The sequence below is a fragment of the Oryctolagus cuniculus genome, chromosome 5 (assembly GCF_964237555.1).
Source record: "Oryctolagus cuniculus chromosome 5, mOryCun1.1, whole genome shotgun sequence".
NCBI lineage: Eukaryota > Metazoa > Chordata > Mammalia > Lagomorpha > Leporidae > Oryctolagus > Oryctolagus cuniculus.
The window spans coordinates 9,246,263-9,264,546 of record NC_091436.1 but is presented as its reverse complement, the minus strand read 5'-3'; the positions used below and the strand labels follow the sequence as shown (position 1 = coordinate 9,264,546).

General features: G+C 58.6%; 1 protein-coding gene and 1 long non-coding RNA gene across 5 annotated transcripts in view; one reads left to right on the top strand and one right to left on the bottom strand.

Moving 5' to 3' along the window:
* The window catches only part of TMEM181 (transmembrane protein 181), a 59,779-nt gene that overhangs the window by 6,098 nt on the left and 35,397 nt on the right, over positions 1-18,284 (top strand). Inside the window, exons 1-2 of one of the 4 annotated variants that reach the window (XM_051855210.2) lie at positions 5,901-6,034; positions 16,549-16,652. In XM_051855210.2, coding sequence (XP_051711170.1) covers positions 16,559-16,652 — 94 coding nt within the window. In that variant the 5' untranslated portion in view covers positions 5,901-6,034; positions 16,549-16,558. Of the gene's footprint in view, positions 1-5,900; positions 6,035-6,159; positions 6,277-6,743; positions 6,823-16,548; positions 16,653-18,284 lie in introns of those variants that run through there. The other 3 variants (XM_051855209.2, XM_070073325.1, XM_051855208.2) reach the window with 3 other exon arrangements.
* Positions 4,717-5,726, bottom strand: LOC127493115 (uncharacterized). The gene is made up of 2 exons (XR_007923149.2): positions 5,508-5,726; positions 4,717-4,983 (listed from the first exon to the last, which is right to left on the bottom strand). It is a non-coding gene; the product is annotated as an uncharacterized lncRNA (long non-coding RNA).

The window sequence follows — 18,284 nt, the reverse complement described above, 5'->3', positions numbered from 1 at the left end:
GTTATTTCTATGTGCACCCTAGTGTGAGAGCAGAGCTGATGCCTGCACAGCAGAGCTTGGTTTTCAGAGCTGTACGACTTGAGAGGAAAAAAATAAAGGTCCAGATTTCCTGGACAGCAGAGCAGGTGTCAGCACCGCCCCACCCCGGCTGTTCTCCGGGGCCCTGGCCATCCCCGGCTGCAGTGGTAACATAGCCTTGGCAACCGAAGCAGCACCATCTGCCCGACGAGAACAGCCCGTGCGGCTCGGGATGTCTGAAGCCCACAGCAAGCCTCGTGCCTGGAAGATGGGGGCCAACCAGCACCGCTAGCGAAAGTCGGCACATGGGCGACATAGACGGCAGACACTCAGTCCCCCGCTGTCCAATTTGGGGCTCTGAACCTCGGTGCCGTCCGCCCTGAGGCTCCATCCATGCTCCCTCCCATGCTCAGGCTGCCCGTGTAGCAGGAAGAAGTCACCAGCAGGTGGACACCAAAGGAAGTCAGCGCTGAGATCAGATCATCAGTCTCCAGTTCATGGTCCCCACGTGTCCTGTCCTGTGTCCCCATCCCTGGCCTGTCCCTGGAGGCTCAGGGTCGCCCTGACATCCTGCGGGGTTTTCCCAGGCCCCTCATTTCCCAACAGACCCCACCCCCCGATCCCCTTGGCCCCTCCCAGCCTCGCTTCCCCCCAGAGCTGTCCTGCTGAAGGTCCTCATGGTTCCAGCCTCTGCCCCTTGAGCCTCTCACCGCCCCTGCCCCCCAGACCAAGGACCCCTCAGTACCGATGGGCAGTCCACGCTGGCTGGACTGGTACCCACAGCCGCTGGCTCCCAGTGCCTGCGTGCAGGGCCGGGCGACATCACCTGGATGCAGGCCAGACTGACCTGGGGGGAGACAGGCGACAGGACAGCGTCCCAGGCTGCTTGTGGACAAGGCGGTTCCTGTGGTTCTCTCTGGCGCCGCCCTGTGGGACTGAGCAGGCAGCCGTGCGCTGTGGAGCTGTGGCCAGCTGCACCCTGGAGTGTGCGCCTCCCACTCCCGGCCTGATTCCTTCTCGCTCCTTCCTGGATTCCTGGGATGGGTTTTTGCTTCTAAGTGAACTAAGTAATTGCCCGTGTGTCCCAGTCCATCCCCTGCTGTGACTGTGTCCCCAGTGGGACGCCCAGTATGGTTCACGTGGACACTTTGGTCTCAAGTTCCGTTTTCAAGGGCAGACATTCGTTAAATGCTCAGGTAATTTTTGCCCAACAACTTACAGAAAAAACACAGGCCAGAAGCCGGGTGACCAGCTGTCCTGGTTTGCCCAGGGCTGAGGGGTTCCCAAGTACAGGACACTCAGAACTGATAGGTGGAAAGCCTCATGCAAATCAGGACACCCCCCCCCTCGCCAGTCACCAGGGCAGATGGTGGGAACAGTGCCTCCCACCCCCAAGTGACACCGTCCTGGCGCTGCCACCCCCTCCCCTTTGCTTCCTGTCTTCTGTTAGGAAGCAGGCCGCTCTGCACTGGTCCTCCAGCCAACCCCATTGAGCCATTCGTTCAGCGCATACATTTGGGTGTGCTTCTGTACCAGGCTGGGTGCCAGGTCCTGCAAAGGGGAAGACAAGCCAAAGCTGGCGCCGTGAAGCACTGGGACTGATGCAGCCACACTCTGTGGTGCCAAGGGCACACAGAGGATGTGCAGGGATGCTGGGGACTGAGTCCTGCAGTGGCAGCCGCCCGGGGTGTGGGAGAAGGCTGTGCAGGTGGGAGTCGGGGAGAGCCGGGGTGGCCATGCTCCTGGTTCCTAGTTTTGTGATTGTCAACGGCGGAAACCAACAGGTGCCAAGGAAAAAGAGGTGTTTATCTTAATGGTTGCTCAGGGGATGAAATGAGATGCGTGTGGACTCCTCTGCACGGTAGTAACCTTGAGAGTGACTGTGAAAGTTCTGTGCACAACCACTCACCTTTGGAGATGAAGGAAAGAAAGGAAGCAAATGTTGCATTTTCCTATGGACTTCAAGACTGGGGTAGCTCCACTCCAGAGACGGTGCACCCCTAGCTCCTGCTCTTTGTTGTCCCTTCCTCTTGGATCCGGCTGGTTGTGATCTTCCTACTAATGGGCGGTAACGCTGAACAACAGCTGAGCCCATGGGAAGCCTTGTGGCTGCTGCTGTGGTGATGTAGAGCATCCGTTCTAGGAGAAATCACCCCTCTCCCCCGTGGCAGAAGCCTGATTGCTCTGAGCCCTCGGTGCTGTGAGAAAGCCCATCTGGTTGTGTGGAAGAACCACACTGCAGAGCCCTGCCCAGCCATCCCACTGCAGGCCCCTGCCCTGTGAGTGAAGACAGAATTTTGGATGAGTCTTCTGGTGCCTGCAGTCCTAGATGTCACCTAAATGCATCCTCAGTAAATAGCCTCAAGTCATCTCAGTAGTTGGCACTGATGCTACCAGCAACAACCCCCGCCCCCACCCCTCAGCTCCTGGTACCCGTGCCTTGCGTGATCCCCACCTCCTGAGTGTGGGTGGGACAGAAGAAGCGCAGTGATGGGATGTCCCTTGTGAGACTAGGTTGTAAAGGACTGTGACCTCTGTCCGGCTCTTGCTCTCCTGCTTCTCTGCACTTGCTCCCTCTGTTGAAGCAAATCCCCCACGTTGCAGGGATCTGAGAGCAGTCTCAGCGCCGAGAATGAGCTATGTCTGCCCACAGCCACTTGTGGGGATGGGAGGTGGGTCCTTCCCTGGTTGAGCCTCAGGATGACTGTGGCCTCGCTGATACCTTGACTGCAATCTTGTGAGCAACCCGGAGCCAAAGGACCCAGTGAAGCTGCATCGCATTCCCGAGCCCTAGAGACTGTGAGATTGTGAAGCTGTGGTTTCATGCCACTGGGTTTGGGGAGCTTTTTTGTGTAGCTGTAGGAAACTTATACAGCTGTACCTTTTAGGGGAGCTTGTTAAGCAATAAACAAACCATGGGAACAGGTCCTATGACAAGAAAGTAAAACCCAGCAGCCCACAGTGTTGATCCTGCAGAGCAGAAGTTGGCTGTGTTCCTGGCATCACTCAGCTGGGTAAGAACAGTGCAGCACTGGAGCCAAAAGAGCTAGACCCTGCATTCTAGCAACCAGTCTTAGGCGTGAAGACGCCTTGGAGAAGTAAGCTTCCATATTGGCTGTCTCAAGTGGGTGGGGAGGATGCACGCCTCCCTCAAATGATGGCAGGGCCTGGGGCAGGCAGTGGGTGACCTCCGCCTCCTGCCCTGCTGGCTGAAGAGAGGATGAGTCCACTGAAGATGGGTGTCCAGGAGCTGTCGAAACTACAGCCCGGAGATGGCTCCAACTGCAGCTGGTGTCAGCCATAGCAGGGGCTTAAGGGGAGGTCTGGACTTGGATTTTCCTGCCTTGGCGTGAAGACTGGGCAGTTGGAGTCATTGGGAGTGAATGAGTATGTAAGTGAATTTTCCTGTTGAAGAAATCTTCCACTTACGGGTATTACAAGGTACCCCTAGTGTGGTTGTTTTTGGACTAAGGGAGTAATTAAGGCTAAATGAAGGACATGGGTGGATCTCTGATAGGATTCGTATCCTTATAGGGAGAGACGGGGGTGGATCTCTGATTCGTATCCTTATAGGGAGAGACAGGGGAGAGAGAGACAGACAGAGAGATCCTGTGCACACGCCCACTGAGAAAAGGCCATGTGAGCACACAGTGAGAAGGTGGCCATCTGCCAGCCGGGAAGAGCGCCCTCCCCAGGAACCAAACTGGCCAGCACCTTGATCTCGGACCTGCAGGTCTAGGCTATGAGAAGTCAATCTCTGTTGCTTAAGCCACCCGACCTATGGACTGGTGATGCTGCATGGGCAGACTAAGACAACGTGTTAGGGAGGACTGGAAAATGCCCTTTCTGTTTCAAGCCTATTTAACTCTGTCCAGAGTAGGAGTACTCACTGTTAGTCATCAATGATGACCATTATTACCATGTTAGGGGATGAGACTACAGAGTACATACACAGAATGCCAGAAAAATGTTAGTTGTTAAAGTAAGAAGTAGGTGGGGCCAGCACCATGGCATAGAAGCCTCCACCTGCACAACTGGCATCCCATAAGGGTGCCGGTTCGAGTCCTGGCTGTTCCACTTGTGATCCTGCTAGTGTGCCTAGGAAAGCAGCAGAGGATGACCCAAATGCTTGGGCCCCTGCACCCATGAGGGAGACCCAGAGGAAGCTCCTGGCTCCTGGCTTTGGACTGGCCCAGCCCTGGCTTTGAGGTCACTGGGGAGTAAACCAGCTGATGGAAGATCTCTCTCTCTCTCTCTCTTCCTCTCTCTCTGTGTCTCTGCCTTTCAAAATAAATAAATAAATCTCTTTTTTAAAAAAACCAGTATGAAGTAGGTTTGAAAGCCTTGGAATAAGCAGTGGCTTTCCTAGGGCACCAAGGGTTCTTAGAAACGAGACTGTTGAGTTGCTGCCATCAACTTTCAAAAATAGTGAGTGGGGGAGTTGGCAAACTAGACTGGTGACTTGGCTTTAGTCCAAATTATGTTTTTAATTTGGCCTTTAGAGAATGAGTTGAACATTGGGTATAAATCAGAGGTTCTCTAGGAATAGGTGGTGTCAAACCCGTGTAGGTTCTGGAGTTAGAGCCCACCCAGATCAGATACTTCACTCAAATGGGGTCTCTGGGGAATGCTGCAGACATGTGAACCTTAGAGGGCTTTTCAAAACTATTGTACCATTTAAGGATACGCGGGAAGCCTGCATTTTAATATTTATTTATTTTGAGACGGACAGAGACCTCCCAACCAATATCTGTGACAGCCAGGCTGAGTCGAGCTGAAAGCAGGAGCCAGGATCTCCATCCGGGTCTCCCGTGGGCAGCAGGGACCCAAGTCCGTGAGCCATCACCTGCTGCTTCCCAGGGTCTGACTGGCAGGAAGCTGGAGTCAGGGGCTCCAACCCAGACACCCCGAGACGGGATTCGATGCCCCGACCGTCACCTCGGCCGCTGTGCCCGCAGCCGGACCCTAGGAGGAGAGCTGAGTCTGTAAACGTGTGGCCGTGCTTGGAGAGAGAGTGCTTCGTTGGCAGCCCGCTCTGTGCCTGCTGAGTGCGCTGGTGGGCTTGGGTCTCACTGGGAACTAGCGCATGACTCCTGGGGCGCCTGCAGCGCTCACAGGACGCCCCCTGAGAGGGGACAAACGCCGAGGGGGCTGAAGCTGCCACCCACCCCCACCCCCACCCCCACCGGCGCTTCCCCTGCCGTGAAATGCCCTTTCCTTCCAGTGTGGGGGTTTAGTTTGCGGGGTGCTAATGGGATCTCTTGCCTTGGTTCCGGCTGTTCTCTCCCCCTCTTCCACTCCATCTTCCTCAAGACTCAGCCCCAGCGAGTGCGGGCTGTCCCCCACCTCCCTCCTCCCACTCGGAGAGCCTGGTGCGCCCTCCCCCAAGGTTCACCAAGGAATCTCGCCTCGATCCCCGCCCCCCACTCCCCGGAACGTGGGGAGAGCGGACGTCCTGACCAGCACAGGGGGTCTCAGAATGTCCAAACCTTGGCTTTGGTGCGTCCCTGATGGCAGAAATTCAGAGCTGAGGAAGGTGCTTGGGGCGGCGGTGTCTCGGCGCTCGGTGGACGCCCCTGCCACCTGCTGTCCACGGGAGGATCCGGGGCTCGCCCCAGCTGAGATGATTCAGCTCTGCGGGTGGGTGCAGGACCCACGGCCGCGCTTCCTGGGGCGCAGAGCCTGCAGCTCCCATTAGGAGCCGGCCCGGGTCACCCCGCGGGGGCGGCGGACGCTTGCCGCGCTTGCCCGAGAGCATTTTCGGCGTCACAAAGCCCTTTGGGGACACGGAAAGTCACTGATTCTCTGCCGGGGGGAGGGGGGGGAATGCAGACAGGGCCGAAGTAGCTTTTGGACAACCACCGGACACTGGGACCCCCCAGGCCGGCCCAATGCCTTGACCAAGACGCAGAAGGGTGAATGAATGAGCGGATAAACGGAGGGATGGAGGAAGGAAGGTGCTGTCCGCCCGCCCTCGGGCCCGGAAGTCAGATTCCAAGCACCTCTGCCTTCCAGGGTGAGCCCCAGCCCCGGGCCGCGCGCCCCCGAGCTCGCGCGCCCGCCGCTTCCGCGCACGTGACCGGCCGCGTCGCGCTCTGATGAGTTTTCCTGGGCCGACAGCGCCCGGGCCGCCGTCGCTCCGGCTCCGGCACCGGCACCGGCACCGGCTCCGGCTCCGGCTCCGGCACCGGCTGGGGCTGCCGCGGCTGCTGCGCGACGCCTGGCGGGGCCGAGCGCGCGGGGCGCCGAGATGGAGCCGTGAGTTCTGGGGCCGGGCGGGGGGCTCCCGCACCCCGAGTTGGGGCGCCTCGGCTCCCGGGAGCCCTGCCTGGGGCCCCCCTGCGCCCACGTGGGGTCGGCTGCGGGGAAGGGGCGCCGGAGGCAGGGAGGCCGAACCCCGACCCGCCTGCCCGGCGAGCCGGAGCTGCCGACGCGGCCGGGGTTCCGGCACCGGGCGGCGAGCCAGCGCGCCCGGGAGGGGCCGGGCCTGCGCGCCCGGGGGCCTCGGCTTCCCGCACGCGTGTGGTGACGTGGGCGCAGCGGAGCCCGCTCGGCCCCCGGGGTGGGCTCTGTGGGAGGCTGGGGATTGCGAGTTGCGCTCGGGGGCTGCAGACCTCGGCCCCGCTCCCGCTGTGCGCCCGGGACGCCACCCCTCCAGCGGGCTTTGCACGCGGCAGTGGCCCTGGGGGGGGGGGGGGGTGTCCGGAGAGCGACCCCAAGGAAGGGGTGTCCGGAGAGCGACCCCAAGGAAGGGGTAGCCGGGCGGAGCTGCGGGAGGTTCAGGGGCGCCCGCCGCCCTGGCAGGTGCGGAGGGCGAAGGCGGGTCGGTGTGGGGTCTGCACCTTATTTGGGGCTTTAGGGGCAGGAGGGCTTTGCGCTGGATACGGTGGGAGAAGTCACCTGGGCGGGGGGGGGGCGTCCCGGCGATGGGCAGCGCTTGCCGGGGTAGTTCATTACCGCGGTGGCTCGCTTTATTTAGCGCGCGGTGGGAACCCGGACTGGCACGGAAATTGATGTTTTCAGGATCTTTGCTTTCATTCCGTGCCGGGTGTCGGTGAGTTAGGAGGACCACCCCTGCACAACTCCAGGGGGCAACATTCACGTGTGTTCTGTGTGAATTGCCCTGCTTGGAATAGGTAGGGAGCCCCACAGAGTGACAGCCGCATGTCGTGGGGGGCCTGGCCACCTGCCTCTTGTCGGTTGGCACAGCAGCCCCGGGGTGGGCCTAGTGGTGGCCCTTTCAGTAGGAAATAGGGGAGGATGAAGGGGGCGTCCCGTGAGAGTCCTGTGCTGTTACAGGACAGAGAAGTGGCCCGGATGGAAGCTGTTGACCAAGGAAAGTCCCCAGGTGAACCTACACACGCAGCTTGCGCGGTGGACTTGGTGGAGCGGTGGACAGTGTCCCGCTGTGTGGTGCTAGCAGCGCACCTCGGGCTCCAGGAAGCCCCAGGTTGGGGTGCTGGGGTGTGACTGGCTGTCAGACAGCCACTGTCATCCAGCACTCAGAGTGAAACTGAAGTAAAGTTCTCCCCAGAACCAAGGCTGGGCATTGAAGTGTGTCCTGAATTTAGGTGCCCGGTGGGTCCCAGCTGTTCTGGGTTAGGGAGGTGAGAGACAGCAGGGTGGGGCTCGGAGGAGTGGGAGAGCACAGAGCTGCCTTCGGGAGCAGGTGCACTGCTCAGGGGCTGGGGGTGGCCCCACTGCAACCCCTGCCCTGGTGCCCTCCCCAACACACCCAGACTGTCCACATCTTGTAGAAAGGCGGGGGAGGCTGGTTAGGACACCTGTGTCTGGGTTCAGCTCCCAGCTCCGCTCCCAGAGAGGCAGCAATGGTGGCTCACGTGGTTGGGTTCTTACCACCCCACTGGCAGAGCTGGATTGAGTTCTAGGCTCCTGATTCTCCCCTCAGCTGTGTGCCTATTCGGGGAAGTGAACTGGTAGCTAGGCACTGTCTCGCCAGCTCTGTCTCTCAAGCGGCGTTGCCAGTCAGAAGGAAGAGTGCTCAGTCCTTAAACCCTCGCCTGGCGGTCAGCCCTTCTCTGAGCAGCTGCCGGTCTGACTTTCTGCTTGGACCCCGGAGAACCATGGCTGAGCCTGCCTCATGCGCACTGTCGCCCTCTCTGTCTGTAGCGTTTGTCTGCGGGGTTCACTAAGGTTGGCCTCGTGTGTGCTGCTTGACACTTCAAACCCTTTAAAACTTTTTAAAAAAATTTGTTTGGAAGTCAGAGAGACAGAGAGGGAGAGAGAGAGACTGTTCATCCCTGGGTGACTCCCCCAGTAGGCGCCACGAGGAGGGCTGGGCTCAGAGCTCCAGCTGGGCCTCCCATGAGGATGGCAGACTCGCACGCTGGAGCCGTCCCCTGCCACCCCCCCTCCCAGGGTGCGTGTCAGCAGAAGCTAGAACCGGAAGTGGAGCTGGGGCTTGATCCCAGGTGCTGCAGTTTGAGATTTGTATGTGTCCCCACTGTGCCGAACACTAGCCCCCACCCCCGAGCTTTTTGTTTGTTAAATTTCAGAGGTGGAGAGGGAGAACTGGCATCCACTGTTCGCTCCCCCAGCGCCTGCAACTGCTGGGCCTGAAGCCCATGTAGGGACCAGGACTCCATTTACTCCAGCTGGTGCCTGCTGCCTCCCTGGGTCAGAGGGGCAGCAAGCCCTGGAGTGGGGGAGCAGGCCTAGGCACTCCCCACCCCCAAGCCAGCTTCTAGAGTGTGTTTTATGTGTCCCTTTTGTTCCGGGGCATGTACGTGTAGAAGTCTTTGAATTAGAGCCCCGTTTTTGCCATCAGTGAAGGTTGCATGTTCATCTTGCAAGTTAAGCCCGAGGAAGCCTGGTTTCAGGGTCCGAGTCCGCTGGGTGTCCTGCTTGGGGGGCACTGGGTGGGGTCAGTAACCTGTTCCTGCACACACCGAGTTATGCAGCATTGCATTTTTTTTTGAATATTTTTGGGGGGAACCAAGACGATCCCTAGGAACAGTGAAGGGGAGCCGCAACTGTCGTTTATTGGGGTGCTCACGAGCAGCCTCGCGGGTCAGCTTTGCTTACACCGGGGAAGCTGGGTGCAGGGAACTCAAGTGGGTTCTCAGAGCTGAGAGCGAAGCCTGCGTGGACCCACGCGGAACCCACACTTGACCACTGTACTTGACCCCTGTCAGGGACAGCTGCCGGGGCTTGCCACGCCCACGGGTGCCACCATCACAGCGGCCCTGGGCAGGAGACGTGGACGGGCGCAGCCGTGCCGCGCAGCTCACTGCTGGTCCCAGCTCGAGAAGCTTCCAGCCAGGCTACAGAGCCCGGCGCTGGGCTGGGCCCGCTCCTGCGGCCAGCACAGGCCTGCGCTGAGATAAGCTCCCGGCCAGTCGTCGAGCTGCTTCCTTGTTTCCCTTGGCCTGGAAGGGGCGTTTGGTGACCTAAGCAGCACACTCGCGGTGCACGCCCTGGGCTTGTGGCCGAGAGGGGACGCACGCGCACACACACGCTTCTTTGAGCCGTTTCCAGCTGTGCTCGTAAAAGTGCACTTTGAAGTTCTGGGCTCTGAGTGTCCCTGTGGCTTTCTTGAAGTTTGCTTCGCTGTTGAGCAGCCGCAGAAATCACTGGGCAGGTGATGCTGGCCGCGGGACGTTTCAGCTTCGCGCTGCTCTTCCCTCAGAAATTGCCTTTCAAAACCCATTAAATGGCAGGTGTTTGGAAAGAACAGGTTAGGGTGAGCAGTCGGCGTGGGGGAGGGTGGGGCGGCCGGCTTTCTGCCCTGACCGGCATCCTGGGCTCACCTCCACCGCCGGGGGCCTGAGCACTGAAGCCCACCCTCAGGCTCTGCTTCTCAGGTGTGGAATGGGCTGATCACTCCTGGCCCCCAGGGAAGCGCCTGGCCTGGGAACAAATGGGTGCCCAGGAAGCAGCGGCCCCACCCTCTCCCCCAGGGGCTGAAGCCAGAGGGTGAGTGTGTCTGCCGAGGTGGTGTTCAGAGGAAGATGGGGGAATGCTCAGAAATAAACAGAGGGCGGAGGAGAAGCACAGCTCTTTTTTTTTTTTTTTTAATTATTTAAGGTGTGCAGACTGCATGAATTTCATATGTACAGATTTAGGAACACAGTGATCCTTCCCACCCCATCCTCCCACCTGCTCACCCTTCTTCCTCCCCTGCTCCTCTTCCCACTCTTGATTTTTTTTTTTTTTTGTTGACAGGCAGAGTTAGACAGTGAGAGAGAGAAACAGAGAAAAAGGTCTTCTTTCCGTTGGTTCACCCCCCAAATGGCCGCCATGGCTGGCATGCTGTGCCAATCCGAAGCCAGGAGCCAGGTGCTTCTCCTGGTCTCCCATGGGGTGCAGGGCCGAAGCACTTGGGCCATCCTCCACTGCACTCCCAGGCCACAGCAGAGAGCTGGACTGGAGGAGGAGCCACCGGGACAGAATCTGGCGCCCCAACCGGGACTAGAACCTGGGGTACTGGCACTGCAGGCGGAGGATTAGCCTAGTGAGCTATGGCACTGGCCCCCACTCTTGATTTTTTTAAAGCTTTTATTTATTTACCTGAAAGGTAGGGTTACAGACAGAGGGAGGGAGAGACAGAGAAAGGTCTTCCATCCGCTGGTTCACTTCCCAAATGACCTCAGTGGTCAGAGCTGAGTGTGTCTGAAGCCAGGAGCCAGGAGCTTCTTCCAGGTCTCCCACATGGGTGCAGGGGCCCAAGCACTTGGGCCATCTTCTGTTGCTTTCCCAGGCCACAGCAGAGAGCTGGATCGGAAGAGGAGCAGCCAGGACACAAACCAGTGTCTCAGGTGGAGGCTTAGCTTACTATGCCACCGGCCGTTCCCACTCTTAATTTTTATAAAGATCTATTTTCAGTTAATTTATATTTATAAGATTAACCCTACACTTGTAAAGAGTTCAATGAATAGTATGAAGAAAAAACACTGTTCCTCAAAGTAGACATAAGGGCGAAAATAATCATCAGACTTCAAAATGTTAATTTCACTCCAGTACATTGCATATTAGGTACTCCATTAGTAACCACAGATCATGGAAAACATGGTATTTGTCTTTTTGGGACTGGCTTATTTCACTAAATATTATGGTTTCCAGTTGTATCTTTCATTGCAAACGACAGGATTTCAACCTTTTTTATGGCTGAGTAGTATTCCATGGTGTATCTATACCATAATTTCTTAATCTGGTTATTATTTGATGGACATCTGGGTTGACTCCATGTCTTTGCTGTTGTGAATTGAGCTGCAGTGAACCTGGGCGTACAGATCACTCTCATCTGCTCATTTCATCGTTTGGGCAGTTTCCCAGAGTGGGGTGGCAGGGTCAGGTGGTGAATCTGTATTGTATTCCGATTCTGAGGTATCTCATACTGTCCTCCACAGTGGCTGTACCACTTTACATCCCACCAGCAGTGGATTGGGGCACCTTTTCCCCACATTCTTGCTGCATTTGTGGTTTGTTGATTTATGTATGAGAGCCATTCTAACTGGGGTGAAGTGAAACCTCCTTGTGGTTTTGATTTGCATTTCCCTGATGGCTGGTGATCCTGAGCATTTTTTCATGTGTCTGTTGGCTATTTGGATTTCATCTTTTGAAAAATGCCTGTTTAAGTCCTTTGCCCAATTCTTAACTGAACTATTTGTTTTGTTGTTGTTGAGTTTATTGAGCTTCTTATAGATTCTGGTTGTAAATCCTGTATCAGTTGCATAGTTTGCAAATATTTTCTCCCATTCTGTCTGTTGCCTCTTCACTTTGCTGAGTGTTTCTTTTGCAGTGCAGAAGCTTCTCAGCTTGATGTAACCCCGTTTGTTAATTTTGGCTTGGATTGCCTGTGCTTCTGGGGTCTTTTCCAAGAAGTCTTTGCCTCTGCTAATGTTTTGCAGGGTTTCCCCAATGTTCTCTAGTAATTTGATGGTATTAGGTTGTAGATTTAGGTCCTTGACCCAACTTGCATGGATTTTTGTGTTAGGTGTGAGGTAGGGGTCTTGTTTCCTACTTCTGGGTGTGGAGATCCAGTTTTCCCGGGATCATCTGTTGAAGAGACTCCTCACTCTAGGGGTTGATTTTGGCTCTTTGTCAAAGACACGTTGGTTGTTGGTGTGTGAGAAGCACAGCTTTGCCTGCAGTAACACGGTTGGGTTCTTGCTCCAATCCAACCACGCTGTCCCGGTGCGGCCTGTTGCTCACTTCCCTTACGCCTCCTGCAGCCCCGCGGGCGGGACAAGGGCCCCGCGTGCTCCATTTGCAGGTGAGGAAACCAGGCCTGGAGAGCTCTTGCTTGCCGATCGTCTGAGGGTTGGAGGTGCAGCCAGGCCCTGGGCCAGCGCCTCGAGGCGAGATGTGAGATGTGGGAGCAGGCTGAGGGGCTTAAGGCCCCCTTCTAGTGCTCAGGGCCTCGTTTTTAGGTTCTGAAGTGGGAAGTCTGTGTCGTTGAGCCCAGGGACTGCTTTGCAATGCTGAGTGTGTGCAGTCGTCCCCACCCGCTGGATGAGGGACTTGATGAGATGAGATAAACCCCGCCTCCCTGGCTGACCCTTGGCCTCGGGGCGCCGTGCTGGCCACCGGCAGGGCGCTGCTGCCACCGGGCGTCTGTGGAGGCAGCGGTTGTCAGGGCTCGAGTGTTCTTCCCATGTCTTCATCCGTGGTCTGAGACGGCCCCGCGGGGTGTCCCTCGCTGCCTCCGCCCTCCCACGCCTTGGCCATCTTGCGGTCCTGTTTGCAGGGCCGTGGTGAGTCAGGTCCTTTCCGCGGTCGCGCTCACCTCCCACCTCTCTTGGCAGCGGTGTACGAGCCCTGCGTGGGAGGCAGCAGCGATCCGTGGGCCCGCGTGGTGGCTGCAGCGTTGCCAGGCGCTGGGCCCAGCTAATGCAGATGCAGACGCTGCAGCGGCCGAGCCACGGTGGCCTCCGGGGCCGCAGGACCAGGTCCTAGGCGAAGGCCGTCTGGGCGGAGGGGAGCGGCGTGGGGCTGCTTGGGCCCATCGTTTGCTGCGGTAGAGGGCAAAGGCCTGAGCTGCAGCAGCAATAAAGGATGCCGCAGGGGGCGGGGGGGGGGCAGGGCGTTGGCACAGTGGTGGAGACACTGCGCGGGACGCCGCCATCACATCAGCCGGGTTCAGGTCCCGGCTGTTTCGGACCCCAGCCTCCTGCTGAGCTGCACCACGGGACGGGAGGCAGCAGGGGATGGCTCAGGCACTCAGGTCCCTGCCACCCGTAGGGGGGACACATGGGGTTCAGGCTCCTGGCTTTGGCCTGACCCAGCTCCAGCTATTGTGGGCACTTGGGGAGTGGACTAGTGGATGGACGATTTCTCTATCGCTTTCTGCCTTTCAAGTCAATAAGAAGAATTTTAAAATATAATATTGGGAGAAAAAAGTTCAGTTTTGACATAGGCCATATATAAATATCAGTCCACTTTGCACAGTGGTCACTCCCGGGGGCTCTGCCTGATGACCTTATCTGGTCCCAACCCCGCTGAAGCCCACTGCTTCTAGAGTCCAGTCTAGAGGGGGTGAACTCTAGAGTCCAGCTCACAGTGATTTGGAGGCTTTGGAGGGGGGAGCCATGTTCAGACCAGCATTGCAGCAGGGGCAAGAGTAGAACATGTGGAGAAAACAGACTAGCGGGGCCGGGGCTGTGGTGTAGCGGGTAAAGCTGCCACCTGCAGTGCCGGCATCCCATATGGATGTCAATTCTAGTCCCGGATGCTCCACTTCCGATCCAGCTCTCTGCTGTGGCCTGGGAAAGCAGTGGAGGATGGCCCAAGTGCTCGGACTCCTGCACCCATGTGGGAGACATGGAAGAAACTCCAGGCTCCTGGCATCAGATTGGCACAGCTCTGGCTGCTGCAGCCATTTGGGGAGTGAACCAGTGGATGGAAGACCTCTCTCTGAGCCTCTACCTCTCTGTAACTCTGACTTTCAAATAAATAAATAAATCTTAAAAAAAAAAAAATCAGGGACCAGTGCATGGCTCACTTGGTTAATCCTCCACCTGCGGCACCGGATTCTGTCCCGGTTGCTCCTCTTCCAGGCCAGCTCTCTGCTGTGGCCCGAGAGGGCAGTGGAGGATGGCCCAAGTGCTTGGGCCCTGCACCCCATGGGAGACCAGGAAGAAGTACCTGGCTCCTGGCTTCAGATCAGCACGGTGCGCCGGCCACAGCGCACCGGCCGCAGCGGCCATTGGGTGGGTGGGTGGGGGTGAACCAACGGCAAAGGAAGACCTTTCTCTCTGTCTCTCTCTCTCACTGTCCACTCTGTCTGTCAAATAATAATAATGATGATAATGGTTTAGGGACGTGGGCGTACAGGGAGCCTTGACTGATGGGTGGGATTGGATTGTCTGTGGAGGGGCGGGGTGGACGGTGCTGAGACGGAGCCTGGCTTGGCTGTGCTGGGATCGTCATTGTTCTTAGAGTTGCAGAATCCACCTGCGGAGGCTGAGGCTGGGCTGGAGTGTTGCCGCCTCTCAGCCTTGGGATCGAGGGCAAGCCACCTCATCCTGTGATGGGGTCCTCGGAGTACCGCCCTTGGAAGGTGTGGTGATGACAAGGGCCGGGGTGACTCGGGCGCGATGCAGGGTGGCTGGGAGCTGTAGGGCAGGGTCTGGGGGACCTCAGGTACAGGTGCAGGCTACGAGCAGCCGTGTGAAACCGCGAGGGAAGCAGAGTCTGGGAGGTGATGGCCATCATTCTGTTAGGAGTTGCAAGGCCTTGAGCAGTGGGATGGGTGTGGGGCGTGGAGAGGAGTGAGGAAGCCGGGACGCCCCCATCCCTGCTGGCTGGGGTATAGGATGGAGGCTGGGGTCTCAGCAAGAGGAGATCTGAGGTCCCGCCCTCAGAGAGAGGACACTCAGGTTTCAGACTGAGGAGAAGGGACGGCAGGATGTGGGCAGTGGAAGCCAGTTTCTCCCTTTGTGTTACTGGGCTTTGTGAGTGTAGGACTTCCAGGTGAGGATGTCCTGGGAGAAGCTGGTTTGGAGTGGGGTAGACTTGGGCAGATGTCTGGAAGGCCCCCCCCCACCCCTTACAATTTTCAAACTTTATTTGAAATGCTGAGAGAGAGAGAGAGAGAGAGAGAGAGAGAGCGCGCGCGCGAGCGAGAGAGAGCGAGCAAGCTTCCATCTACTGGCTGATGGCTGCGACCGCTGGTGCTGGGCTAGACTGAGCCAGGAGCCAGGGACTCCATCCCAGTCTGCCAGTGGGTGACAGGAACTTGAGTGTTTGGGCCGTCATCCGCTGCTGCCCAGACACATCCGCAGGGAGCGGGGTTGGAAGTGGAGCAGCGGGTCCCTCGGAGGGCAGAGCTGTGGTGTCGCAGCAAGTGTCCTGCTGTCTCAGTCCCCGTTTCCCCGCCTGTAACCTGGGTCTCTTCCTGGAGACCATTTCCAGCCTTGGTGCTCTAAGGCTCTTGGACACGCGTCGTCTGTGGACCCCACGTCTGAGTTGGGATCACTTCCCTAGCTTTCCCTTCCCCCCGGCAGGGCCCAGGTCGGGGTTGGGACCGGAGTCACTGGTTCTGTCCCTTAGAGCCTGCGGGCAGTGTGTCCTCCTGGCCCGTGTCAGCACCGCCACGTCAGAGCAGCGCTGGCTGCCGGCCTCACCTTTGCCCCAGGACGCCAGCCGACCCCGCAGCTGCCTTCTGGCCTGCAGAGGGGTGTGCGTGTGTACACGCCTGTGTGAGCTGTGCACGGGGAGAGTAAACAGCCTCCAAGGCCAGGCCTGCCCCTCCCTCCTCCCGCTGGTGTCGGCCCCACCTGCACTCATCCTGTTGAAGTTGGGGGTCTCCCTATGGGGCTTGGGGAGGGGTCTGTGGCTGCAGGCCCGGGGCAGCTGCCGCATCTCTGGGACCTGTGGTTTGGTCGGGATGCAGCCCTGCCCCCGGTCCACCTGAGCTGCTTCTGAGGGCGGGGCTGAGCGCCAGGAGGGACCCAGGGGCCCGCAGGCCCCCAACCCTTATCGCCTGACCCTTACAGATTTTTCTTCTGTTTGCTGGCACCTGATTGGGGAGTCCTAAAGGAGAGAGGGCCACTGCACCCACCCCCGCACCCCTATGATTTCTCCTGCAGGAGGGCAGGCTGCAGCCTCTGGAAGGTTCCCTGGTGCTGTTGGTGGGTCGCAGCAGACTGCAGGCTGCCTGCTTGGCCACGTCAAGGGTAGACCCCTCCCCCACCCCCCACCCCCCGAGGCTGGACTGCACCTCCCCAGGAGGACACAGGAGATCCGGGGTTGTGGTCCCTGGGGCTCCCGGTGTGGGCATGGCTGTGACAGCTCTCATCGAGCACGTGCTGGCTCTCCATGTCGCACTGGGGCTCACCAGGGCAGCTGCAGGCGGGCGTGGTGCCTGGGGGACATAGGCGCCACAGTGCCCAGTGTTCCTGTGATGAGGCCTGGGGTTGGCCTGTCCCCTGCAGACCAGGCTGGGGTGTGCGGTCCAACTGCGGGGAGAGCGTGTGCTGGCTTCTGGGGAGGGCAGCTGGGGGGGGGACGCGGCCTGGGGCTGCCACAGACCCTCCTGAGCACCCCCGCGTCGGCTTCCGTCCTCAGGCTGGCGCCCATGCGGCTCTACACGCTCTCCAAGCGCCACTTCGTCCTGGTGTTCGTCGTGTTCTTCGCCTGCTTCGGCCTGACCGTCTTTGTGGGCATCAGAGGTGAGTCCAGGCTGCGGCCGCTCCGTCATCCTGCCGGCCACGCCCCTTCAGCCGTCCAGCCACGCCCCCCGGCCGAGGACACAGTGTGGAGGGAGGCTGCCACTTGTTTCTTCTGAACCCACGTGTGGGAGGGGCCCAGCCCTGCACCCGGACTTCTCCCTGAGCAGCCCTGGCCTTGCCTGCGTGGGAGCCGGGGGTCCTGTTGGCCTGGCTTGATCACATGCCTCTTATAGGCGATACAGATGCGTCCTAGAGAGCCCTGTGCCAGACCCGCCCCGGGCTGGGGGGCAGCAGGATTGGGTGCACGCCTGCCATGTGCCCTGCCGCGTTCCCGTCCGCGCCGTGTGAGGAGCTCGTCCCCCCATGGGGCCTGCAGGCCCAGTTCTGCCCTTGCCTTCCGGGCCCCTGCCATTCCACGGTGCCCTGCAGTGTGGCCAGGTCTAGCGCTCGTCCCCTCTGCCTGACAGATGGTTTTCAGTTTGGGTGGTTTCTGGTAGGTGTTTGCCTAACTGATGCACCTAGCATTAACGTGTGATTGACAAGTAGGCTTCACCTGTCCCGGAGGCATTGGGCTCCAGAAAGCTGGTTCCTTCACCTAACCTGGGACCGGCTGGGGAACAGGCTGAGGGAGCCGGAGCAGCAGCAGCCCCTCGGTGCTGGGTGCCGGGATGATGATGGTGCCGTTAAGTCACCAAGGGGTGACAGTGCTGTGAGTCACAGCACAGGGTCAGCCACTGTCTGCCTTGATGTCCACAGCTGTCCTTTGAGAGTGGCAGGACGTGCTCCTGTTCTCATGGTCTCTGGTCTCAGTGGGACCTCAGCCACCTCGGGTTTCCGTATGCCACGCCATCACCACAGCTGTGATCACATCCAGCCTGGGTGCTGAAGTGGAGGGTGACGCGCCGAGGCCCAGAGAAGAGCGCTAGTGGGATCTCACATCCCTTTCCTGCTCACAGCGCCTGTGTTCACAAGACACGGTGGTCTTGTGTATCTGTCTGTGTATGTGTTATCACGGATTGGCCTGTGGGATTTGAAGATGCAGAAATCCCTGCATCTGTAGTCACCTAGACCGAGACCCAGGAGTGCCCACTGGACACCAGTGCCAATGCCTGGCACCGGCAGGGCCAGTGTGGCACATGCTCCAGTCCACATCTAAGCGTGAGTCCAGAGCTAGAAGACTCTCTGGTCCCAGGAGGGAGACGGAGAGAGCCCAGGCAGAGAGTGAATTCTTCCAGTCTTCTTGTTGTGTTGCAGCCTCCCGTGGGTGGTTGGAGGCCACCGCACTGGGAAGGGGGACCTGCCTGCCTCCAGCCCCTGACTCAGGGGTCATCGCGTTCAGCGATGTCCTCACAGACGCCCTAGAGTAACACTTAACCAGGCACCCGGGCGCCTGTAGCCCGGTCGCGTTGACACAGGGTTAACCGTCACGAGCGCTTGTTTATAATTACCTCACGTGGTAAGGTGACTACCGCCTCAGAGGCAGGAGTGCCTTGGGACCTTTGAGTTTGTCATTCCCATTTTTTTTAAAAAAGATTTATTTATTTTATTTGAAAGGCAGAGTTACAGAAAGTGAGAAAGAAAGATCTTCCGTCCGCTGGTTCACTCCCCAAATGGTCACAATGGATGGAGCTG